Source organism: Dendropsophus ebraccatus, chromosome 10 (assembly GCF_027789765.1).
Source record: "Dendropsophus ebraccatus isolate aDenEbr1 chromosome 10, aDenEbr1.pat, whole genome shotgun sequence".
In the NCBI taxonomy this organism is placed as follows: domain Eukaryota; kingdom Metazoa; phylum Chordata; class Amphibia; order Anura; family Hylidae; genus Dendropsophus; species Dendropsophus ebraccatus.
In genome coordinates, this window is record NC_091463.1 from 104,886,609 (window position 1) to 104,912,379 (window position 25,771).

A 25,771-nucleotide genomic window follows, 5' to 3' on the forward strand; every position below is an offset into this window, starting at 1 on the left:
GAGCAGCGGCACAACGTGATCGGCCTAGACATATCTCCTGCTTATCATTATTAAACACCTTGTTAGATAATTCAGATAAAATAGTGGTAGGGGTCTGTGATAGGGCGAGTCCTAGAGACGCTGGGGGTGGGGGCTGCATAACCTACCGCCCCCGCGTCACACCAAGTGTCTTCTTTACATTCCCCAGCAGAAAGTGAAGAGAGTCCCTGCTGCCCTGATAAGAGTCCCTGCTGCCCTGATAAGAGTCCCTGCTGCCCTGATAAGAGTCCCTGCTGCCCTGAATAGAGTCTCTGCTGCCCTGATAAGAGTCCCTGCTGCCCTGATAAGAGTCCCTGCTGCCCTGAATAGAGTCTCTGCTGCCCTGAATAGAGTCTCTGCTGCCCTGATAAGAGTCCCTGCTGCCCTGAATAGAGTCTCTGCTGCCCTGAATAGAGTCCCTGCTGCCCTGATAAGAGTCCCTGCTGCCCTGAATAGAGTCTCTGCTGCCCTGATAAGAGTCCCTGCTGCCCTGATAAGAGTCCCTGCTGCCCTGATAAGAGTCCCTGCTGCCCTGATAAGAGTCCCTGCTGCCCTGAATAGAGTCCCTGCTGCCCTGATAAGAGTCCCTGCTGCCCTGAATAGAGTCCCTGCTGCCCTGATAAGAGTCCCTGCTGCCCTGATAAGAGTCCCTGCTGCCCTGATGGCTTCTTGTCTCTGGACAATCTGTAAGGATGTGTATGGAGTCCAATGTCACAGGGTCAGAAGCCTCTTCTATCAACCAAAGAGGAGGGCAGCTAGAGGGAGGTCTGCTGCCCTGGAGGACCAGGCCTATCTGTGCACTGCAGTGTAATGCATCACTCCTCCTGTGGTGGCACTGCAGAGAAATCCAACACCTAGAAGATACATAGATAGACAGATAGCAAGGCCTGCATCATATGTAATAAGGCAGAAACGCCATGCAATAAATAGAACATATCGCCATGGTCTGATGATCCTTGGCCGCAAGTATTTCTAGCTATCCAGTACCTCTGCGCTGATCCTTTTTGTGGGAATTTTTGGTCCGGTGATCCACTCTGATCACATTGCTGTGTAATCCTTTCCTACCATTGGTGGTGTAACCCCCAGGAACAGCTGAGAAGTACCCCCATATATACTTCAATAGAATTGTGTCTACACATTGCACAACTACCCAGGTCAGTGCACTCCCATAGCACCCGAATAAGACACTGCCTGGACAAGGACACTTACTGCACAAGGAAGCGCCCCTCCCTCCTCTTCTTGTATAGATAGGTAGAGAGTAGAGATGAGCGAACCTGGAGCAGCTGGAGTCCATCCGATCATTCGGCATGTGATTAGCGGCGGCTGCTGAACTTGGATAAAGCCCTAAGGCTATGTGGAAATCCTGGATATAGTCATTGGCTGTATCCATGTTTTCCAGACAACCTTAGAGCTTTATCCAAGTTCAGCAGCCACAGCTAATCACATGCCGAACGTTCGGGATCGGATGGACTCCAGCTGCTCCAGGTTCGCTCATCTCTAGTAGAGAGATAGATAGATAGATAGATAGATAGATAGGAGATAGATAGATAGATAGGAGATAGATAGATAGGGAGATAGATAGATAGGAGATAGATAGATAGATAGATAGATAGATAGGAGAAAGATAGATATATAGATAGATAGATAGATAGATAGATAAAGGAAAATTCATGAAGCAGCACTACTCCTGAATAGGTTGGTGCCTGCAGATTGCTCCTGCCACGAGCCTCAATCAATATAAATGCAAAAAGTCCGCAGCACTCGTAGATGCATGAAAAAAACTCAGTGGTTTATTAAATCACAACTCCATGTGAACAAATAAGTCAGAAAAAAGTGCGGCAAAAACACATAAATGCGACGTTTCGATAGCCTCCCGCTATCTTTTTCAAGCATGGTGAATTGAAACACAATCAAACTTTATATACAATGTGAAAATTTAACAAACAAATGCCATTGGTGATCAGGTTCGGGGTTAATTAACCAACACTTGTGCCGGCACAAGTGTTGGTTAATTAACCCCGAACCTGATCACCAATGGCATTTGTTTGTTAAATTTTCACATTGTATATAAAGTTTGATTGTGTTTCAATTCACCATGCTTGAAAAAGATAGCGGGAGGCTATCGAAACGTCGCATTTATGTGTTTTTGCCGCACTTTTTTCTGACTTATTTGTTCACATGGAGTTGTGATTTAATAAACCACTGAGTTTTTTTCATGCATCTACGAGTGCTGCGGACTTTTTGCATTTATATAGATAGATAGATAGATAGATAGGAGATAGATAGATAGATAGGAGATAGATAGATAGATAGATAGGAGATAGACAGATAGATAGATAGATAGATAGATAGATAGATAGATAGATAGATAGATAGGAGATAGATAGATAGATAGATAGGAGATAGATAGATAGGAGATAGATAGGAGATAGGAGATAGATAGGAGATAGATAGATAGATAGATAGATAGATAGGAGATAGGAGATAGATAGGAGATAGAGATAGATAGATAGATAGATAGATAGATAGATAGATAGATAGGAGATAGATAGATAGATAGGAGATAGATAGATAGATAGATAGATAGATAGATAGATAGATAGGAGATAGACAGATAGGAGATAGATAGATAGATAGGAGATAGAAAGGAGATAGATAGATAGATAGATAGATAGATAGATAGATAGGAGATAGATAGGAGATAGATAGATAGATAGATAGATAGATAGATAGATAGATAGGAGAAAGATAGATAGATAGGAGATAGGAGATAGATAGGAGATAGATAGATAGATAGATAGATAGATAGATAGATAGATAGATAGGAGATAGATAGATAGGAGATAAGATAGATAGATAGATAGATAGATAGATAGGAGATAGATAGATAGATAGGAGATAGATAGATAGATAGATAGATAGATAGGAGATAGATAGATAGATATAGATAGATAGGAGATAGATAGATAGGAGATAGATAGATAGATAGATAGGAGATAGATAGATAGATAGATAGATAGGAGATAGATAGATAGATAGATAGATAGATAGATAGATAGATAGGAGATAGATAGATAGATAGATAGATAGATAGGAGATAGATAGATAGATAGATAGATAGATAGATAGGAGATAGATAGATAGATAGATAGATAGGAGATAGATAGATAGATAGATAGGAGATAGATAGATAGATAGATAGATAGATAGATAGGAGATAGATAGATAGATAGATAGATAGGAGATAGATAGATAGATAGGAGATAGATAGATAGATAGGAGATAGATAGATAGATAGGAGATAGATAGATAGATAGATAGATAGATAGATAGATAGATAGGAGATAGATAGATAGATAGATAGATAGATAGATAGATAGATAGGAGATAGATAGATAGATAGATAGATAGATAGATAGATAGATAGGAGATAGATAGATAGATAGATAGATAGATAGATAGATAGGAGATAGATAGATAGATAGATAGATAGGAGATAGATAGATAGATAGATAGATAGATAGATAGATAGATAGATATAGATAGATAGGGAGATAGATAGATGATAGATAGATAGATAGATAGATATAGATAGATAGATAGATAGATAGGAGATAGATAGGAGATAGATAGATAGATAGATAGATAGATAGATAGATAGATAGATAGGAGATAGATAGATAGATAGATAGATAGATAGATAGATAGATAGATAGGAGATAGATATAAGATAGATGTATTTCTCTTCTTCAGTCCCTTGTTGTGATGCTTATTCCATAATTCAGCATATTTTAGCCTCACGCTCTTTGATTTGGTGCCAGACAAATGTTCTTGGGAATAACAAAAAAAATTCATAGAAATATTCACAACTTTTACAAACTGATCTTCAATTAAAACGACAAAACGAAATATTCAAACCAGTGATAAGTGCGGAAGAGAACAGATGTCAACTCCAGGACTGGAAAACAAATGGAGGGGGAAGCTGGCTGCAACGTGGAGCCCGGAACCCTCATGATATATTATGGTGCAGAGAACTTTTTGGTTGCATAAACTAAATTTTCCCCATCACAGTGAGCTTTGATTTATGAACATTGAAATTCAGAGATCGGCAGTTTTCAGTAGACGTTTTGCAGTTTTCTTAACTTTTACAAGTGGAAACTTTGTAAAAAAAAAAAAAAAAAAAAAAAAGAAAAACTTTTTGAGGGACTTTAGAGATGTTTGTAACTGTATAATAAATGTTAGTAACAGAAACCTCCGGGTAGTTACTGGTATTGTGTAACCTAGAGGCAGAGAAAGACATCTGTGACCATCACCAAGAAGATAGCTGTCACCCTGCACAATGTATACCAGAAACCAGCAACAGGAGAAGAATAAAGAAAGAGAGGGAGGAAGGAAGGAGGAGAACAAGGAATGGAAGGGATGTGAAGAGGAAGCCAAGGATTAGGAGGATGAAGGAGAGGAAGGAAAGGAAGAGGAAGCCAAGGATTGAGAGGATGAAGGAAAGGAAGCCAAGGACAAAGTGGATGAAGGAGAGGAAGCCAAGGACAAAGTGGATGAAGGAGAGGAAGCCAAGGACAAAGTGGATGAAGGAGAGGATGTAAAGGAAGAGGAAGCCAGGGATGAGGAGGATGAAGGAGAGGAAGCCAAGGATGAGGAGGATGGAGAGGAAATAAAGGAAGAGGAAGCCAAGGATGAGGAGGATGAAGGAGAGGAAGCCAAGGACGAAGTGGATGAAGGAGAGGAAGCCAAGGACGAAGTAGATGAAGGAGAGGATGTAAAGGAAGAGGAAGCCAAGGATCGAGAGGATGAAGGAAAGGAAGTAAAAGAAGAGGAAGCAAAGAAGGGGGAGGAAGTGAAGAAAGACAAAGCCAAGGATTGAGAGGATGAAGGAGAGGAAGCAATGGATGAAGAGGATGAAGTAGAGGAAGTAAAGGAAGACGAAGCCAATGATGGGGAGGATGAAGGAAAGAAAGCCAAGGACAAAGAGGATGAAGGAGAGGATGTAAAGGAAGAGGAAGCTAAGGATAAGGAGGATGAAGGGGAGGAAGCCAAGGATGACAACCATGAGGGAGATAAAGAAAAGGAAGAGGAAGCCAAGGATGGGGAGGATGAAGAAGAGGAAGCCAAGGATAAATAGGATAAAGGAGAGAAAGTAAAGGAAGAGGAAGCCAAGGATGAGGAGGATAAAGAGGTCACCACAGACACAAAAGGAAATCCTAGCTTAGTTTTAGCCTCAGTGGTGAGAATGAAAACGGCAAGTTATCAGGATTCTTTTATAATATAGATAGAAAAATTGAATATAAAAAAAAATCTTAAAAAAAGAAGTCATTTTCTGATGAAACATTCTCTTTAAAGCAATAAATTTGAAGGAAAAGGAGCCTATTAAGGGAGTGGATGACGGCTGAAGCCTTCTGCTCCCCAGCACTCACTTCGGCCACTCCACATCTCAAAAGTAAGGGCCCTATTCCACAGCTGAATGCTCAGTCCAAACCGGACAGTACTCTAAACAAGACCCCGTACACACGACACGAGGGACACTGAACATGAGGAGCGCTCCTGACGACATCTTCACGTAAATAACCCTCTGTCTGCTCCCACCAGTCTGCGGCCGCACACCTCATAGAATCAGAGTCTTCAGACCGCTGAGAGGTGGATTTCCACCGAATCTATTTTAACATATTTCTGTGAAAACGCTAATAAGTTCCACTAACTGTTACAATTTATAATGAACTGATAAACAGAACAGTGATAACTGACTTGATGAAATATATAATAAACCACGGCGACTTGCAAGGGCCCTGCACTAGTGGCATGCGGTTTTAACCGCATCGGCTGCAACAACTACATGCGGACTTAACCGCACTATATTAATTCTAACCGCATTATATGTATTTTAACCTACAAATAATCAAGTCTCTATATCCTGTATTTTACCATTTGCAACCGCATGAGATTTATATACAGAGATTTTTTTTGTAAGCGTGTAGTTACATGTTCATTTGTTTATATGTTTTTATGAATTTTAATTTTGATTTAGATAAAGTGTTATATATACATATTTACTTGTGATTTAATTATACTTCGAGATAATATTTTAGGGGTATTGCTAGAGAGCCTACTAATTATACATACTAATTAGGTCATTTGGTGCCAGCCAAGTACTGCACTCGCTATACACCCATTCCATAACTGCACTAGAGGTAGAGTTCTCACACCAGAGTTTTTCCATCATCATACATTACCTGGCTGCAGGGCTTCTTCTCTGCGCTGTCTTCATCCCCGGGTCCCGCGCGCTCTATCTTCTGAATGGACGGTCAGCTGACGGAGCGTTCAGCCAATGACAGGCCGGGACCGCCGCGGCCTGTGATTGGCTGAGTGTGGCCTGTCAGCTGACCGTCCATTTAGAAGATAGAGAGCGCGGGACCCGGGGATGAAGACAGCGCAGAGAAGAAGCCCTGCAGCCAGGTAATGTATGATGCTGCAAGGGCTGCAAGGACATCGGTATCGATATCCCTGCAGGCCTCGCTCAACGATCATCAGGCCGTGGAATAGGCCCAGTAAACGAGTGGCGATCTAGCAGATCGCCACTCGTTTACATAGTTAATCGGGCCCTCCTCGGCCCGTGGAATAGGACCCTAAGACCAAGATGTGGAGGGAGCGATTGCATAACCCAAAGAGGCTCAGGAAGGTAATGGTAGAGAAAGAGAAACTAAAGGGGTAACAACAGAAGGCACAGACAGGAAGCAAATGAGAAGAAGTTACAGAAACAAGATAAAAGTGGGAGAAGAGGAAAGAGAAGAACGAGAAGAGAAAAGAGAAGAAAGAGAAGAGGAAAGTGAAGAATAAGAAAAGGAAAGAAGAACGAGAAAAGGAAAGAAGAACGAGAAAAGGAAAGAAGAACGAGAAAAGGAAAGAGAAGAATGAGAAGCGAAAGAGAAGAATGAGAAGAGGAAAGAGAAGAATGAGAATAGTAAAGAAAAACGAGAAGAGGAAAGAGAAGAATGAGAAGAGGAAAGAGAAGAATGAGAAGAGGAAAGAGAAGAATGAGAAGAGGAAAGAGAAGAACGAGAATAGGAAAGAAGAATGAGAAGAGGAAAGAGAAGAACGAGAAAAGGAAAGAGAAGAACGAGAAAAGGAAAGAGAAGAACGAGAAAAGGAAAGAGAAGAATGAGAAGAGGAAAGAGAAGAATGAGAATAGGAAAGAAGAATGAGAAGAGGAAAGAGAAGAACGAGAAGAGGAAAGAGAAGAACGAGAAAAGGAAAGAGAAGAATGAGAAAAGGAAAGAGAAGAACGAGAAGAGGAAAGAGAAGAATGAGAATAGGAAAGAAGAATGAGAATAGGAAAGAGAAGAACAAGAAGAGGAAAGAGAAGAACGAGAAGAGGAAAGAGAAGAACGAAAAAAGGAAAGAGAAGAACGAGAAAAGGAAAGAAGAACGAGAAAAGGAAAGAAGAACGAGAAGAGGAAAGAGAAGAACGAGAAGAGGAAAGAGAAGAACGAGAAGAGGAAAGTGAAGAATAAGAAAAGGAAAGAAGAACGAGAAAAGGAAAGAGAAGAATGAGAAGAGAAAGAGAAGAATGAGAATAGTAAAGAAAAACGAGAAGAGGAAAGAGAAGAACGAGAAAAGGAAAGAGAAGAATGAGAAGAGGAAAGAGAAGAATGAGAAGAGGAAAGATAAGAATGAGAATAGGAAAAAAAAACGAGAAGAGGAAAGAGAAGAACGAGAAAAGGAAAGAGAAGAATAACAAGAGGAAAGAGAAGAATGAGAATAGGAAAGAAGAATGAGAATAGGAAAGAGAAGAACAAGAAGAGGAAAGAGAGGAAAGAGAAGAACGAAAAAAGGAAAGAGAAGAACGAGAAAATGAAAGAAGAAGGAGAAGAGGAAAGAGAAGAAGGAGAAGAGGAAAGAGAAGAAGGAGAAGAGGAAAGAGAAGAACGAGAAGAGGAAAGAGAAGAACGAGAAGAGGAAAGAGAAGAACGAGAAGAAGAAAGAGAAGAACGAGAAGAGAAAAGAGAAGAGCTAAAAGAAGAATGAGAAGAGGAAAGAGAAGAACTAAAGGAAGAGTGAGAAGAGGAAAGAGAAGAATGAGAAGAGTAAAGAGAAGAAGGAGAAGAATGAGAAGAGAAAAGAGAAGAATGAGAAGAGGAAAGGAGGAAAAGGGTCAAACAAAGAAGAATGAGAAGAGGAAAGAGAAGAGCTAAAAGAAGAATGAGAAGAGGAAAGAGAAGAGCTAAAAGAAGAATGAGAAGAGGAAAGAGAAGAATGAGAAGAGGAAAGAAGAACGAGAAGAGGAAAAAGAAGAGGAAAGAGAAGAATGAGAAGAGGAAAGAAGAACGAGAAGAGGAAAGAGAGAAAGGAGAAGAATGAGAAGAGAAAAGAGAAGAATGAGAAGAGGAAAGGAGGAAAAGGGGCAAACAAAGAATTAAGAAAACGAAAACGGATGAGCACAACTCCACATGCCCGAGTCTGATCCTTTGGTACTTGACCCCCGGCAGCTGGAGAACTTAGATGCAGCCCTAGGGAGTCCAGGAAAGCGTGGCTAGAGTCAATGGTCCAGGACTCCCTAGGGCTGGATTCCAGCATGCTCTAGTTGTGCACAAATCTAGTAAAAACTATTACTCTGAACTCCACGGTGCACATGTCCTGGTCATCAAGAATCCAATCAGCAACACCTGAAGGCTATACGTATGAGTGTTACTACTGTTATATTGTCGTGTTATGGGCAGGAGATCATTTGGTTTTTATGATGCTTTTATAGCCATGAATACTTTTTCTTTCCTCTATCGTGGAGTATGCACCGTGACATCTCATGACTTCCCATCCCCCACCTCCCTTATGCTGCTAGAAAGACGCTGGAAAACCCCTCAACATGAATCTCCCATAAGGCCGAGCCCTTATTACATCGTATACTATTAACTGGGAGGAAAAGGGAAACGAGCAGCAGATTACTATGTAAAAAAGATTTATTCTCGCTCTATTGATTTATGATAAAAAGCAAATCTAGTACAACATTCAGAAACACCACAAGTATCTGGTATCGACCCCAAGGATCAGCCACATGTCTAACTGAGGTTTAATTTTCAGAGTTAATTCATTGGGAGGCTCTGCTGGGAGGGGGAGGGGGAGGGAGGCTCTGCTGGGAGGGGGAGGGAGGCTCTGCTGGGATGGAATGAGGAGGGGGAGGGAGTCTGCTGGGATGGGAGGGGGAGGGAGTCTGCTGGGATAGGAGGGGGAGGGAGTCTGCTGGGAGGGGGAGGGAGTCTGCTGGGAGGGGGAGGGGGAGGGAGTCTGCTGGGATGGGAGGGTGCGCTGGGATGGGGGTCTCTGCTGGGATGGGAAGTGGGCTCTGCTGGGACGGGAGAGGGAGGCTGTGCTGGAATGGGAGGGGGGCTCTGCTGGGACGGGAGAGGGAGGCTGTGCTGGAATGGGAGGGGGGCTCTGCTGGGACAGGGGAGCTGTTATGGGATGGGGGGCTCTGCTGGGATGGGAGGGGGAGGAAGGCTCTGCTGGGAGGGGGAGGGAGACTCTGCTGGGATGGAATGGGGAGGGGGAGGGAGGCTCTGCTGGGATGGAATGGGGCAGAGGAGGGAGGCTCTGCTGGGATGGGAGGGGGGGGAGGCTCTGCTGGGATGGGAGGGGGGGGAGGCTCTGCTGGGATGGGAGGGGGAGGGAGGCTCTGCTGGGATGGAATGGGGAGGGGGAGGGTGTCTACTGGGATGGGAGGGGGAGGGAGTCTGCTGGGATGGGAGGGTGCGCTGGGATGGGGGTCTCTGCTGGGACGGGAGAGGGAGGCTGTGCTGGAATGAGTGGGGGGGTGTGGACTCTGCTGGGATGGGGGGCTGTGCTGGGATGGGGGGTCTCTGCTGGGATGGGGGCTGTGATGGGATCGGGGGGGTCTCTGCTGGGATGGGGGGGTGTGATGGGATGGGGGGGTCTCTGCCGGCATGGGAGTGGGGGGTGTGGACTCTGCTGGGATGGGGGCTGTGCTGGGATGGGGAAGAGGCTCTTCTGGAATGGGGGGGCTGGGATGGGATGTGGGGTCTCTGCTGGGTTGGGGGGCTGGGATGGGGGGCTGTGATGGGATCTGGGTGGGGTCTCTGCTAAGAATGGGTGTGTGTGATGGGATGGGGGGGTCTCTGCCGGCACGGGAGTGGGATGTGTGGACTCTGCTGGGATGGGGGCTGTGATGGGATGGGGAGGGGGGCTGTGCTGGGATGAGGGGGCTGTGATGGGATGGGGGGCTGTGCTGGGATGGGGAAGAGGCTCTTCTGGGATGGGGGGGCTGTGATGGGATGGGGGGCTGTGATGGGATGAGGGGAGGCTCTTCTGGGATAGGGGGCTGTGATGGGATGGGGGGCTGGGATGGGGGGAGGCTCTTCTGGGATGGGGGGAGGCTCTTCTGGGATGGGGGGGCTGGGATGGGGAGGCTCTGCTGGGATGGGGGGCTGGGATTGGATGGGGGGAGGCTCTTCTGGGATGGGGGGAGGCTCTTCTGGGATGGGGGGGCTGGGATGGGGAGGCTGTGCTGGGATGGGGGGCTGGGATGGGATGGGTGGAGGCTCTTCTGGGATGGGGGGCTGTGCTGGGATGGGGGGCTGGGATTGGATGGGGGGAGGCTCTTCTGGGATGGGGGGAGGCTCTTTTGGGATGGGGGGGCTGGGATGGGGAGGCTCTGCTGGGATGGGGGGCTGGGATGGGATGGGTGGAGGCTCTTCTGGGATGGGGGGACTGTGCTGGGATGGGGGGAGGCTCTTCTGGGATGGGGGGGATGGGATGGGGAGGCTCTGCTGGGATGGGGGGCTGGGATGGGGAGGCTGTGATGGGATGGGGGGGGGCTCTTCTGTGACGGGGGCTGTAAAGGATCCGGATATAATATTATCTGACATTGATTTAGATATGAAATGCTGAATGGGATTATAGACCCAAACAGGGAATGTATGGAGGTCTACGAGGAGTCCTGCACTGACCATCTGGGGGGAATGGACAACCAAGGAAATGTGTGGGAGATGGATCTCATGTACAACAGGAGGCACCAAGGGGGTCCATGCCGTACACCCATGTGATCCTAAGCAATGGACCCCCGGCTGGGCGGTCAGCTCTCCTGATATCTATATCAGTATATATGTTAATTACCATGAAGAATAACAGAATGCAGTGTTCTATAGAGAGTCCAGGATAGGATGGAGCCTACAGCTACAGCCCCTCCCCTAAACCTAAACTAGAGATAATCCTCCTCCTCCTCTATAGAGAGTACAAGATAGGATGGAGCCTACAGCTACAGCCCCTCCCCTAAACTAGAGATAATCCTCCTCCTCCTCCTCCTCCTCTATAGAGAGTACAAGAAAGGATGGAGCCTACAGCCCCTCCCCTAAACTAGAGATAATCCTCCTCCTCTATAGAGAGTACAAGATAGGATGGAGCCTACAGCTACAGCCCCTCCCCTGAACTAGAGATAATCCTCCTCCTCCTCTTCCTCCTCCTCTATAGAGTACAAGAAAGGATTAAGCCTACAGCTACAGCCCCTCCCCTAAACTAGAGATAATCCTCCTCCTCCTCCTCCTCTATAGAGAGTACAAGAAAGGATGGAGCCTACAGCCCCTCCCCTAAACTAGAGATAATCCTCCTCCTCTATAGAGAGTACAAGAAAGGATGGAGCCTACAGCTACAGCCCCTCCCCTAAACTAGAGATAATCCTCCTCCTCCTCCTCTATAGAGAGTACAAGAAAGGATGGAGCCTACAGCCCCTCCCCTAAACTAGAGATAATCCTCCTCCTCCTCCTCTATAGAGAGTCCAAGATAGGATGGAGCCTACAGCTACAGCCCCTCCCCTCCCGTGGCAGTCCTGGCCTGTGATTGGCTGAGGGGTCTGACAGCTCAGTGAGGCCGCTCCGAAGCTGCTGCGCTGTGGGACCCGGGGAGGAAGATGGAGCGGAGGAGAAGTCCTGCTAGGTAATGCATGCTGCTTCTCAAATCGATGGTCGCCCGCTGCGCACTGCTATTCCACGAAGCAATGCATGGTGGGTGACCGATGGTTTTAGGTTTGGGCCTAAATAATCGCTCAGTGGAATAAGCCCCATAGGCCCTCCTCCTCCTCTCTAGAGTCCAGGATAGGATGGAGCCTACGGCCACAACCCCCTCCCCTCTCACCAAACACAATACAACGACAGATCAGCGTGTGATACAACGACACAACATAACAACTCACATAGCAGGACGGATTACGTGCTGCCATAGTCAGACAAGCTGCCGGATCCCAAGGAGATTTGCATTGAGCGTGGAAGTAAATCACGGCTGATTTACATTACATGGGGCGCGGCGCCGCTCAGGACGGGGAATAAATCGTGCAGGAATTTTTAGCCTGAGATATTGACATTTCTCACAGGAGATCAGCCCTCAAGATGTGACGGAGCAGAGAGCTCTAAATTAGTGTCATCTCGACTCCTGAGGAACATGAGGAAGAAGCCGCTGCCTGCCCCGACTGCACCGCTAAGAAATAATACCGGCTGGGGAAAACTCCAGAAGAAATATACAACCTGTGCCGCTAAAGATGGTGGAAATGCAGATAGTAAGAAAGTCAATCACAACTGATCGTCAGGGGGTCGGAAACTGGACACTGATGATCAGCTGATCCCTAGAGCAACTTCCCTCCGAAAGGGAGAGTCCTGATAAAACACTACTGTAAACACTGGAGAGGTGGATCCGCTGGACCACCGATAGCGATGGTGTAAGCCGCACACAGGGGCCGAGTCTAAGGGGCCGCTGGTCTTCACCAGAGCCCACCGCAAGGCGGGCTGGGATTGCTGCGACAGGCGACCCCCCAGATCCCTACCCCTGGCCAGGCTTGCTAAAAGCGGTGGGCGAGGTGCAGCTGGAGACATGTGGGTAGCCAGGCACACAGCAGGAACCACAGACAGCAGGAACCACAGACAGCAGGACTGATGGCAGGAACCATAGACGGCAGGAACCATAGACAGCAGGAACGAACACAGCAGGAACCACAGACAGCAGGAACCACAGACAGCAGGACTGATGGCAGGAACCATAGACGGCAGGAACCATAGACAGCAGGAACGAACACAGCAGGAACCACAGACAGCAGGAACCACAGACAGCAGGACTGATGGCAGGAACCATAGACGGCAGGAACCATAGACAGCAGGAACGAACACAGCAGCAACCACAGACAGCAGGAACCACAGACAGCAGGAACCACAGACAGCAGGACTGATGGCAGGAACCATAGAGGGCAGGAACCATAGACAGCAGGAACGAACACAGCAGCAACCACAGACAGCAGGAAGCACAGACAGCAGGAACCACAGACAGCAGGACTGATGGCAGGAACCATAGACAGCAGGAACGAACACAGCAGGAACCACACGGGTCCCTACGCTAACTCCACACCGTGTTGGTCAGTGACTGCCAACCCCACAAAGAGTGCACAAACAGGGAAGGGAGGCCGTGGAAGGGCCCTGCAACCCCAATGTCACAGGACCAAACCCAAAATGCCCCCACCCATACCCAGCCAGCACCACCGGCGGGGAAGGCTGCCCCCAAACAACACAAGTATGAATATGGTATTGCACTCACCACCACTGCTGTAAACAGAATAGGAAAAACATGGAGGTACTGACGTGTGAGCACAGGTATATTCTGCTGATTTGGGTCACGTGGGTCTTATAATGGGGGGTGCCAGCTGCTCAGAAAAAGGGAGAACTGTAAAACACGACATGGAGAGAGAGGAGCGGCTGCACATAACACCTATGGCTGATACTGATGCTGCTAAGCTTATTTTAAAAAACAACGTCAGGATGCTGGCATATAATTTGATCAAACCATAATAGCCCCGTGCACCACGTGCAGGTCTCCTGGTTCACAGGGGTCCCTACGCTAATTCCACAATGTGTTGGTCGGTGGCCGCCAACCCTGCAAAGCGTGCACCTGCAGGGAAGGGAGGCAGTACAATGGACCTGCAACCCCAATGTCACAGGACCAAACCCAAAATGCCCCACCAGAACCCGGCCAGCACCACCGGCTGTGTTGTCTGGGGGCAGCCTTCTCCGCCAGTGGTGCTGGCTGGGTATTCGTGGGGCATTTTGGGTTTGGTCCTGTGACATTGGGGTTGCAGGGCCATTCCATGGCCTCCCTTTCCTGCAGGTGCACGCTTTGTGGGGTTGGTGGCAACCGACCGACACATTGTGGAGTTAGCGTAGGGACCAGTGTGAACCAGGGTGGTGCACGGGGCTATTATGGTTCGATCAAATTACTTTATATGCCAACATCCTGACGTTGGTTTTTAAAATAAGCTTAGCAGCATCAGTATCAGCCATAGGTGTTATGTGCAGCCGCTCCTCTCTCTCCATGTCGTATTATAGTAGTTATATCCCTGTATATAGGAGCAGTATTATAGTAGTTATATCCCTGTATATAGGAGCAGTATTATAGTAGTATATCCCTGTATATAGGAGCAGTATTATAGTAGTTATATTCCTGTATATAGGAGCAGTATTATAGTAGTTATATTCCTGTATATAGGAGCAGTATTATAGTAGTATATTCCTGTATATAGGAGCAGTATTATAGTAGTTATATTCCTGTATATAGGAGCAGTATTATAGTAGTATATTCCTGTATATAGGGTGCAGTATTATAGTAGTTATATCCCTGTATATAGGAGCAGTATTATAGTAGTATATTCCTGTATATAGGAGCAGTATTATAGTAGTATATCCCTGTATATAGGGGCAGTATTATAGTAGTTATATCCCTTTATATAGGAGCAGTATTATAGTAGTTATATTCCTGTATATAGGAGCAGTATTATAGTAGTATATTCCTGTATATAGGAGCAGTATTATAGTAGTTATATTCCTGTATATAGGGAGCAGTATTATAGTAGTTATATTCCTGTATATAGGAGCAGTATAATAGTAGTTATATCCCTGTATATAGGAGCAGTATTATAGTAGTATATCCCTGTATAAAGGAGCAGTATTATAGTAGTTATATTCCTGTATATAGGAGCAGTATTATAGTAGTTATATTCCTGTATATAGGGAGCAGTATTATAGTAGTTATATTCCTGTATATAGGAGCAGTATTATAGTAGTATATTCCTGTATATAGGAGCAGTATTATAGTAGTTATATCCCTGTATATAGGAGCAGTATTATAGTAGTATATTGCTGTATATAGGAGCAGTATTATAGCAGTTATATTCCTGTATATAGGATCAGTATTATAGTAGTATATTGCTGTATATAGGAGCAGTATTATAGTAGTATATTCCTGTATATAGGAGCAGTATTATAGCAGTTATATTCCTGTATATAGGAGCAGTATTATAGCAGTTATATTCCTGTATATAGGAGCAGTATTATAGCAGTTATATTCCTGTATATAGCGGGCAATATTACAGTATTAGTTAAACTTCTTATACTCAATTATCTGATCACATATATATCGCTATAAATAGAGACTTCCCCGCTTGCATTACTGCTTGTAATATTTATTTCTACAGATATATAATTATATAAAGTCGCAGCCAGAATCAGAGCAGCCGCAGTGCAGCAAAAATATAAACAGGAACACATCTCTCTGGGTGACGCTCGGTCATTTTTGTAAAGACAAATCTTTGGAAATCCCATATTAAACTTGTCTTTTATGTAATTACAGCGACTTGTCCTGAGTGCATTCACTCTCACAGAACCCCAGAACTGCTGACAACATCCTGCGCCTTAAATCGTGATTGATTGTTAATTATTCGCCCTCATCATCCATCATCATAAGCTTTTTAAAGCTCCTGTCAAATTAAGTGAGGTCAGTCGACCGTATTTAATTGAGGATTACAAAAACTCAGAGACGCAGCAATCTGATAAACAAGGCGATAGGAAAGCGTCTAGTTATCAATTAGGAAAGGTTGTTATGACCATTGTTCCTGAATTAGCCCCATTAATAGGGGGCTCCTATCCTGAGTGCCCCAGTGTGCAAGGGGGCCCGGTCAGTCCTGGTGTGCGGGGTGCGGGGCACGGTCAGTCCTGGTGTGAGGAGTGCGGGGCCCAGTGAGTCCTGGTGTGAGGGGTGCGGGGCCCGGTCAGTCCTGGTGTGCGGGGTGCGGGGCCCAGTGAGTCCTAGTGTGAGGGGTGCGGGGCCCAGTCAGTCCTGGTGTGAGGGGTCCGGTCAGTCCTGGTGTGCGGGGTGCGGGGCCCAGTCAGTCCTGGTGTGAGGGGTGCGGGGCCCAGTCAGTCCTGGTGTGAGGGGTGCGGGGCCCAGTCAGTCCTGGTGTGAGGGGTGCGAGGCCCAGTGAGTCCTGGTGTGAGGGGTGCGGGGCCCAGTGAGTCCTGGTGTGAGGGGTGCGGGGCCCAGTCAGTCCTGGTGTGAGGGGTGCGGGGCCCGGTCAATCCTGGTGTGCGGGGTCCGGTCAGTCCTGGTCTGATGAGTGCGGGGCTCGGTCAGTCCTGGTGTGAGGGGTGCGGGGCCCAGTCAGTCCTGGTGTGAGGGGTGCGGGGCCCGGTCAGTCCTGGTGTGCGGGGTGCGGGGCCCAGTGAGTCCTGGTGTGAGGGGTGCGGGGCCCAGTCAGTCCTGGTGTGAGGGGTGCGGGGCCCAGTCAGTCCTGGTGTGAGGGGTGCGGGGCCCAGTCAGTCCTGGTGTGAGGGGTGCGGGGCCCAGTCAGTCCTGGTGTGAGGGGTGCGGGGCCCAGTCAGTCCTGGTGTGAGGGGTGCGGGGCCCAGTCAGTCCTGGTGTGAGGGGTGCGGGGCCCGGTCAGTCCTGGTGTGAGGGGTGCGGGGCCCGGTCAATCCTGGTGTGCGGGGTCCGGTCAGTCCTGGTCTGATGAGTGCGGGGCTCGGTCAGTCCTGGTGTGAGGGGTGCAGGGCACGGTCAGTCCTGGTGTGAGGGGTGCGGGGCACGGTCAGTCCTGGTGTGAGGGGTGCAGGGCACGGTCAGTCCTGGTGTGAGGGGCTCGGTCAGTCCTGGTGTGAGGGGTGCGGGGCACGGTCAGTCCTGGTGTGAGGGGCTCGGTCAGTCCTGGTGTGAGGGGTGCGGGGCACGGTCAGTCCTGGTGTGAGGGGCTCGGTCAGTCCTGGTGTGAGGGGTGCGGGGCCCAGTCAGTCCTGGTGTGAGGGGTGCGGGGCACGGTCAGTCCTGGTGTGAGGGGTGCGGGGCCCGGTCAGTCCTGGTGTGAGGGGTGCGGGGCACGGTCAGTCCTGGTGTGAGGGGTGCGGGGCTCGGTCAGTCCTGGTGTGAGGGGTGCGGGGCTCGGTCAGTCCTGGTGTGAGGGGCTCGGTCAGTCCTGGTGTGAGGGGTGCGGGGCACGGTCAGTCCTGGTGTGAGGGGTGCGGGGCCCGGTCACTCCTGGTGTGAGGGGTGCAGGTCCTAGTGTCTGGCATCTATATGGCGGTACCTGGGCTTGGCAGTGGTCGTTTACACTCTGGCCGTTACTTACAGTTCTGTCCTCACATTACCCGATAGGATAATAAATATAAATCATATTCACCCGGCAGATACAAAGAGCATCAACGGCCGGAAGTCACATTAATATCATCTAACAAGAAGATACAAGAACTGCCGGACAGCAGAAAACAGCAAAAAGATAAATACTAAAAAACAGCCCAAAAATCTGTAAGACCAGAGGGAAAGAGTCGTGTATCCTCAGGGTTATACCCAGCCTAGTCACCATGAAGGATACACTATATACTCTACATGGATATAGAGACCAGCACTTCAGTGTACACAGCAGAGTCAACATGAAGGATATACTATATACTCTACATGGATATAGAGACCAGCACTTCAGTATACACAGCAGAGTCAACATGAAGGATATACAGTATATACAGCTCCTCACCATGAAGGATATACAATATATACAGCTCCTCACCATAAAGAATATACTATATACTCTACATGGATATAGAGACCAGCTTTGCCGTATATACAGCTTCTCACCATGAAGGATATACAGTATATACAGCTCCTCACCATGAAGAATATACTATATACTCTACATGGATATAGAGACCAGCTTTGCAGTATATACAGCTCCTCACCATAAAGGATATACAGTATATACAGCTCCTCACCATGAAGAATATACTATATACTCTACATGGATATAGAGACCAGCTTTGCAGTATATACAGCTCCTCACCATAAAGGATATACAGTATATACAGCTCCTCACCATGAAGGATATACTATGTACATGTATATAGACATTTTGGGCTTCCTACCTTTTTGATGTGTTGCAAAAGTTTGAGATAATTTTGAAAAAAGTTCCGGAAATTCAAATTTTTCTTCACGGGCCTTCACCCAGAAAGACGACTCGGACAGCTCCTGTGGTTCCACCTATAGAAGAGGCACATACTCAAGATTACAAGACGAAGGACACAGTATACAGAGACTTTACTATAATATATATATATATATATATAATATATATATATATATATATATATAGTATCATAGCTTTCTATGTAATAAATGTCTCCTTTATTTGTCGTATACAAATTTGCGGTCACAAGGGACTTCCGGTCGTTGATCTTTGACCCCCACATCTATGGACATCGTATATTCCATCTATATAATCATTACGGCCACTAAGACCCTTGTGTTACAACATTCTCAATTAAATCACTTTTTTAAATTATGCGTCTAACATCCTGCAATAGCCTTAAAATATCCTGTAAGAGTAAAACACTGACATGTAAAATGTATGTAATGGGGTAAAGGTTCACTCAGTGCAAGTCTGTCATGGAGTCTGACAGGCACATGTGGCACAATAATCTTCAGTTCTCCTCCTGTTATCAGTTCTCCTCCTGTTATCAGTTCTCCTCCTGTTATCAGTTCTCCTCCTGTTATCAGTTCTCCTCCTGTTATCAGTTCTCCTCCTGTTATCAGTTCTCCTCCTCCTGTTATTAGTTCCCCTCCTCCTGTTATCAGTTCTCCTCCTGTTATCAGTTCTCCTCCTGTTATCAGTTCTCCTCCTCCTGTTATCAGTTCTCCTCCTCCTGTTATCAGTTCTCCTCCTGTTATCAGTTCTCCTCCTGTTATCAGTTCTCCTCCTCCTGTTATCAGTTCTCCTCCTGTTATCAGTTCCCTCCTGTTATCAGTTCTCCTCCTGTTATCAGTTCTCCTCCTGTTATCAGTTCTCCTCCTGTTATCAGTTATCCTCCTCCTGTTATCAGTTCTCCTCCTGTTATCAGTTCTCCTCCTGTTATCAGTTCTCCTCCTGTTATCAGTTCTCCTCCTGTTATCAGTTCTCCTCCTCCTGTTATCAGTCCTCCTCCTGTTATCAGTTCTCCTCCTGTTATCAGTTCTCCTCCTGTTATCAGTTCTCCTCCTCCTGTTATCAGTTCCCCTCCTGTTATCAGTTCTCCTCCTGTTATCAGTTCTCCTCCTGTTATCAGTCCTCCTCCTGTTATCAGTTCTCCTCTTGTTATCAGTTCTCCTCCTCCTGTTATCAGTTCTCCTCCTCCTGTTATCAGTTCCCCTCCTGTTATCAGTTCTCCTCCTGTTATCAGTTCTCCTCCTCCTGTTATCAGTTCTCCTCCTGTTATCAGTTCTCCTCCTCCTGTTATCAGTTCTCCTCTTGTTATCAGTTCTCCTCCTCGTGTTATCAGTTCTCCTCCTGTTATCAGTTCTCCTCCTGTTATCAGTTCTCCTCCTCCTGTTATCAGTTCTCCTCCTCCTGTTATCAGTTCCCCTCCTGTTATCAGTTCTCCTCCTGTTATCAGTTCTCCTCCTCCTGTTATCAGTTCTCCTCTTGTTATCAGTTCTCCTCCTCCTGTTATCAGTTCTCCTCCTCCTGTTATCAGTTCCCCTCCTGTTATCAGTTCTCCTCCTGTTATCAGTTCTCCTCCTCCTGTTATCAGTTCTCCTCTTGTTATCAGTTCTCCTCCTCCTGTTATCAGTTCTCCTCCTCCTGTTATCAGTTCCCCTCCTGTTATCAGTTCTCCTCCTCCTGTTATCAGTCCTCCTCGTGTTATCAGTTCTCCTCCTGTTATCAGTTCTCCCCCTCCTGTTATCAGTTCTCCTCCTCCTGTTATCAGTTCTCCTCCTCCTGTTATCAGTTCTCCTCCTGTTATCAGTCCCCTCCTGTTATCAGTTCTCCTCCTCCTGTTATCAGTTCTTCTCCTCCTGTTATCAGTTCTCCTCCTCCTGTATCAGTTCTTCTCCTCCTGTTATCAGTTCTCCTCCTCCTGGTTATCAGTTTCTCCTCCTGTTATCAGTTCTCCTCCTGTTATCAGTTCTCCTCCTGTTATCAGTTTCCCTCCTGTTATCAGCTTCTCCTCCTCCTGTTATCAGTTTCTCATCCTGGTTATTCAGTTCTCCTCCTCCTGTTATCAGTTCTCTCCTCCTGTTATCAGTTCTCCTCCTCCTGTTATCAGTTCCCCCTTCCTGTTATCAGTGTTCTCCTCCTGTTATCAGTTCTCTCCTTCCTGTTATCAGTTCTCCTCCTCCTGTTATCAGTTCTCCCCTCCTGTTAATCAGTTCTTCCTCCTCCTGTTATCATTTCTCCTCCTCCTGTTATCAGTTCTCCTCCTCCTGTTACTCAGTTCTTCACCTCCTGTTATCAGTTCTCATCCTGTTATCATTTCCTCTCCTGTGATCAGTTCTCACCTCCTGTTATCAGTTCTTACTCCTCTGTTATCAGTTCTCCTCCTCTGTTATCAGTTCTCTCCTCCTGTTATCAGTTCTCCTCCTCCTGTTATCAGTTCCCCTCCTGTTATCAGTTCTCCTCCTCCTGTTATCAGTCCCCCTCCTGTTATCAGTTCTCCTCCTGTTATCAGTTCTCCTCCTCCTGTTATCAGTTCTTCTCCTCCTGTTATCAGTTCTCCTCCTCCTGTTATCAGTTCTCCTCTTGTTATCAGTTCTCCTCCTCCTGTTATCAGTTCTCCTCCTGTTATCAGTTCTCCTCCTCCTGTTATCAGTTCTCCTCCTCCTGTTATCAGTCCCCCTCCTGTTATCAGTTCTCCTCCTGTTATCAGTTCTCCTCCTCCTGTTATCAGTTCTCCTCCTGTTATCAGTTCTCCTCCTCCTGTTATCAGTTCTCCTCCTGTTATCAGTTCTCCTCCTGTTATCAGTTCTCCTCCTCCTGTTATCAGTTCTCCTCCTGTTATCAGTTCTCCTCCTGTTATCAGTTCCCCTCCTGTTATCAGTTCTCCTCCTCCTGTTATCAGTTCCCCTCCTGTTATCAGTTCTCCTCCTGTTATCAGTTCTCCTCCTCCTGTTATCAGTTCTCCTCCTCCTGTTATCAGTTCTCCTCCTCCTGTTATCAGTTCTCCTCCTGTTATCAGTTCTCCTCCTGTTATCAGTTCCCCTCCTGTTATCAGTTCTCCTCCTGTTATCAGTTCTCCTCCTGTTATCAGTTCTCCTCCTGTTATCAGTTCTCCTCCTGTTATCAGTTCTCCTCCTGTTATCAGTTCTCCTCCTCCTGTTATCAGTTCTCCTCCTGTTATCAGTTCTCCTCCTGTTATCAGTTCTCCTCCTGTTATCAGTTCCCCTCCTGTTATCAGTTCTCCTCCTCCTGTTATCAGTTCTCCTCCTGTTATCAGTTCTCCTCCTCCTGTTATCAGTTCTCCTCCTCCTGTTATCAGTTCTCCTCCTCCTGTTATCAGTCCCCCTCCTGTTATCAGTTCTCCTCCTGTTATCAGTTCTCCTCCTCCTGTTATCAGTTCTCCTCCTCCTGTTATCAGTTCTCCTCCTGTTATCAGTTCTCCTCCTCCTGTTATCAGTTCTCCTCCTCCTGTTATCAGTTCTCCTCCTCCTGTTATCAGTTCTCCTCCTCCTGTTATCAGTTCTCCTCCTGTTATCAGTCCCCTCCTGTTATCAGTTCTCCTCCTCCTGTTATCAGTTCTTCTCCTCCTGTTATCAGTTCTCCTCCTCCTGTTATCAGTTCTTCTCCTCCTGTTATCAGTTCTCCTCCTCCTGTTATCAGTTCTCCTCCTGTTATCAGTTCTCCTCCTGTTATCAGTTCTCCTCCTGTTATCAGTTCTTCTCCTCCTGTTATCAGTTCTCCTCCTGTTATCAGTTCTCCTCCTGTTATCAGTTCTCCTCCTGTTATCAGTTCCCCTTCTGTTATCAGTTCTCCTCCTGTTATCAGTTCTCCTCCTGTTATCAGTTCTCCTCCTCCTGTTATCAGTTCTCCTCCTCCTGTTATCAGTTCTCCTCCTGTTATCAGTTCTCCTCCTGTTATCAGTTCTCCTCCTCCTGTTATCAGTTCTTCTCCTCCTGTTATCAGTTCTCCTCCTGTTATCAGTTTCCCTCCTGTTAACAGTTCCCCTCCTGTTATCAGTTCTCCTCCTGTTATCAGTTCCCCTCGTGTTATCAGTTCTCCTCCTCCTGTTATCAGTTCTCCTCCTCCTGTTATCAGTTCTCCTCCTGTTATCAGTTCTCCTCCTCCTGTTATCAGTTCTCCTCCTGTTATCAGTTCTCCTCCTGTTATCAGTCCTCCTCCTGTTATCAGTTCCCCTCCTGTTATCAGTTCTCCTCCTCCTGTTATCAGTTCTCCTCCTGTTATCAGTTCTCCTCCTGTTATCAGTTCTCCTCCTGTTATCAGTTCTCCTCCTCCTGTTATCAGTTCTCCTCCTGTTATCAGTTCCCCTCGTGTTATCAGTTCTCCTCCTCCTGTTATCAGTTCCCCTCCTGTTATCAGTTCTCCTCCTGTTATCAGTTCTCCTCCTGTTATCAGTTCTCCTCCTGTTATCAGTTCTCCTCCTCCTGTTATCAGTTCCCCTCCTGTTATCAGTTCCCCTCGAGTTATCAATTCTTGTGTTATCAGTTCCCCTCCTGTTATCAGTTCCCCTCGTGTTATCAGTTCTTGTGCTATCAGTACCCCTCGTGTTATCAGTTCTCCTCCTGTTATCAGTTCTCCTCCTGTTATCAGTTCTCCCCCTCCTGTTATCAGTTCTCCTCCTCCTGTTATCAGTTCTCCTCCTCCTGTTATCAGTTCTCCTCCTGTTATCAGTTCTCCTCCTCCTGTTTTCAGTTCCCCTCCTGTTATCAGTTTCCCTCCTGTTATCAGTTCCCCTCCTGTTATCAGTTCTCCTCCTGTTATCAGTCCTCCTCCTGTTATCAGTTCTCCTCCTCCTGTTATCAGTTCCCCTCCTGTTATCAGTTCTCCTCCTGTTATCAGTTCTCCTCCTCCTGTTATCAGTTCTCCTCCTCCTGTTATCAGTTCTCCTCCTCCTGTTATCAGTTCTCCTCCTGTTATCAGTTCTCCTCCTGTTATCAGTTCTCCTCCTGTTATCAGTTCTCCTCCTGTTATCAGTTCTCCTCCTCCTGTTATCAGTTCTCCTCCTGTTATCAGTTCCCCTCCTGTTATCAGTTCCCCTCGTGTTATCAGTTCTTGTGCTATCAGTTCCCCTCATGTTATCAGTTCTCCTCCTCCTGTTATCAGTTCTCCTCCTCCTGTTATCAGTTCTCCTCCTCCTGTTATCAGTTCTCCTCCTCCTGTTATCAGTTCTCCTCCTCCTGTTATCAGTTCTCCTCCTCCTGTTATCAGTTCTCCTCCTGTTATCAGTTCTCCTCATGTTATCAGTTCTCCTCCTGTTATCAGTTCTCCTCCTCCTGTTATCAGTTCCCTCCTGTTATCAGTTCTCCTCCTCCTGTTATCAGTTCTCCTCCTGTTATCAGTTCTCCTCCTGTTATCAGTTCTCCTCCTCCTGTTATCAGTTCTCCTCCTCCTGTTATCAGTTCTCCTCCTGTTATCAGTTCTCCTCCTGTTATCAGTTCTCCTCCTGTTATCAGTTCTCCTCCTGTTATCAGTTCTCCTCCTCCTGTTATCAGTTCTCCTCCTGTTATCAGTCCTCCTCCTGTTATCAGTTCCCTCCTGTTATCAGTTCCCCTCCTGTTATCAGTTCCCCTCGTGTTATCAGTTCTCCTCCTCCTGTTATCAGTTCTCCTCCTGTTATCAGTTCTCCTCCTTCTGTTATCAGTTCTCCTCCTGTTATCAGTTCTCCTCCTGTTATCAGTTCTCCTCCTGTTATCAGTTCTCCTCCTGTTATCAGTTCTCCTCCTGTTATCAGTTCTCCTCCTCCTGTTATCAGTTCTCCTCCTGTTATCAGTTCTTCTCCTCCTGTTATCAGTTCTCCTCCTCCTGTTATCAGTTCTCCTCCTGTTATCAGTTCTTCTCCTCCTGTTATCAGTTCTCCTCCTGTTATCAGTTCTCCTCCTGTTATCAGTTCTCCTCCTCCTGTTATCAGTTCTCCTCCTGTTATCAGTTCTCCTCCTCCTGTTATCAGTTCTCCTCCTGTTATCAGTTCTCCTCCTCCTGTTATCAGTTCTCCTCCTGTTATCAGTTCTTCTCCTCCTGTTATCAGTTCTCCTCCTTCTGTTATCAGTTCTCCTCCTGTTATCAGTTCTCCTCCTGTTATCAGTTCTCCTCCTGTTATCAGTTCTCCTCCTGTTATCAGTTCTCCTCCTGTTATCAGTGCTCCTCCTGTTATCAGTTCTTCTCCTCCTGTTATCAGTTCTCCTCCTCCTGTTATCAGTTCTCCTCCTGTTATCAGTTCTCCTCCTCCTGTTATCAGTTCTCCTCCTGTTATCAGTTCCCCTCCTGTTATCAGTTCCCCTCGTGTTATCAGTTCTCCTCCTCCTGTTATCAGTTCTCCTCCTGTTATCAGTTCTCCTCCTCCTGTTATCAGTTCTCCTCCTGTTATCAGTTCCCCTCGTGTTATCAGTTCTCCTCCTGTTATCAGTTCTCCTCCTCCTGTTATCAGTTCCCCTCCTGTTATCAGTTCCCCTCGTGTTATCAATTCTTGTGTTATCAGTTCCCCTCCTGTTATCAGTTCCCCTCGTGTTATCAGTTCTTGTGCTATCAGTTCCCCTCGTGTTATCAGTTCTCCTCCTCCTGTTATCAGTTCTCCTCCTCCTGTTATCAGTTCTCCTCCTGTTATCAGTTCTCCTCCTGTTATCAGTTCTCCTCGTGTTATCAGTTCTCCTCCTGTTATCAGTCCCCCTCCTGTTATCAGTTCTCCTCCTGTTATCAGTTCTCCTCCTGTTATCAGTTCCCCTCGTGTTATCAGTTCTTGTGCTATCAGTTCCCCTCGTGTTATCAGTTCTCCTCCTCCTGTTATCAGTTCTCCTCCTCCTGTTATCAGTTCTCCTCCTGTTATCAGTTCTCCTCCTCCTGTTATCAGTTCCCCTCCTGTTATCAGTTCCCCTCCTGTTATCAGTTCTCCTCCTGTTATCAGTTCTCCTCCTCCTGTTATCAGTTCTCCTCCTCCTGTTATCAGTCCCCCTCCTGTTATCAGTTCTCCTCCTGTTATCAGTTCTCCTCCTCCTGTTTTATCAGTTCTCCTCCTGTTATCAGTTCTCGCTCTGTTATCAGTTCTCCTCCTGTTATCAGTTCTCCCTCCTCCTGTTATCATTCTCCTCCTGTATCAGTTCCTCCTCCTGTTATCAGTTCTCCTCCCTGTTATCAGTTCTCCTCCTCATGTTATCAGTTCTCCTCCTCCTGTTATCAGTCTCACCTCCTGTATCAGTTCCCTCCTCCTGTTATCAGTCTCCTCTGTTATCAGTTCTCCTCCTCCTGTTTATCAGTTCTCCTCCTCCTGTTATCAGTTCTCCTCCTGTTATCAGTTCTCCTCCTCCTGTTATCAGTTCCCCTCCTGTTATCAGTTCTCCTCCTGTTATCAGTTCTCCTCCTCCTGTTATCAGTCCTCCTCCTGTTATCAGTTCTCCTCCTGTTATCAGTTCTCCTCCTGTTATCAGTTCTCCTCCTCCTGTTATCAGTTCTCCTCCTGTTATCAGT

At 46.7% G+C, this 25,771-nt stretch overlaps 1 protein-coding gene across 5 annotated transcripts in view; it reads right to left on the minus strand.

The window, feature by feature from the left end:
• DIAPH2 (diaphanous related formin 2) overlaps positions 1 to 25,771 on the minus strand; it is a 984,664-nt gene that overhangs the window by 640,196 nt on the left and 318,697 nt on the right. For all 5 annotated transcript variants that reach the window (XM_069985741.1, XM_069985740.1, XM_069985739.1 and 2 more), the window contains one exon: positions 18,249 to 18,363. In XM_069985741.1, coding sequence (XP_069841842.1) covers positions 18,249 to 18,363 — 115 coding nt within the window. The remainder of the gene's footprint in view (positions 1 to 18,248; positions 18,364 to 25,771) is intronic.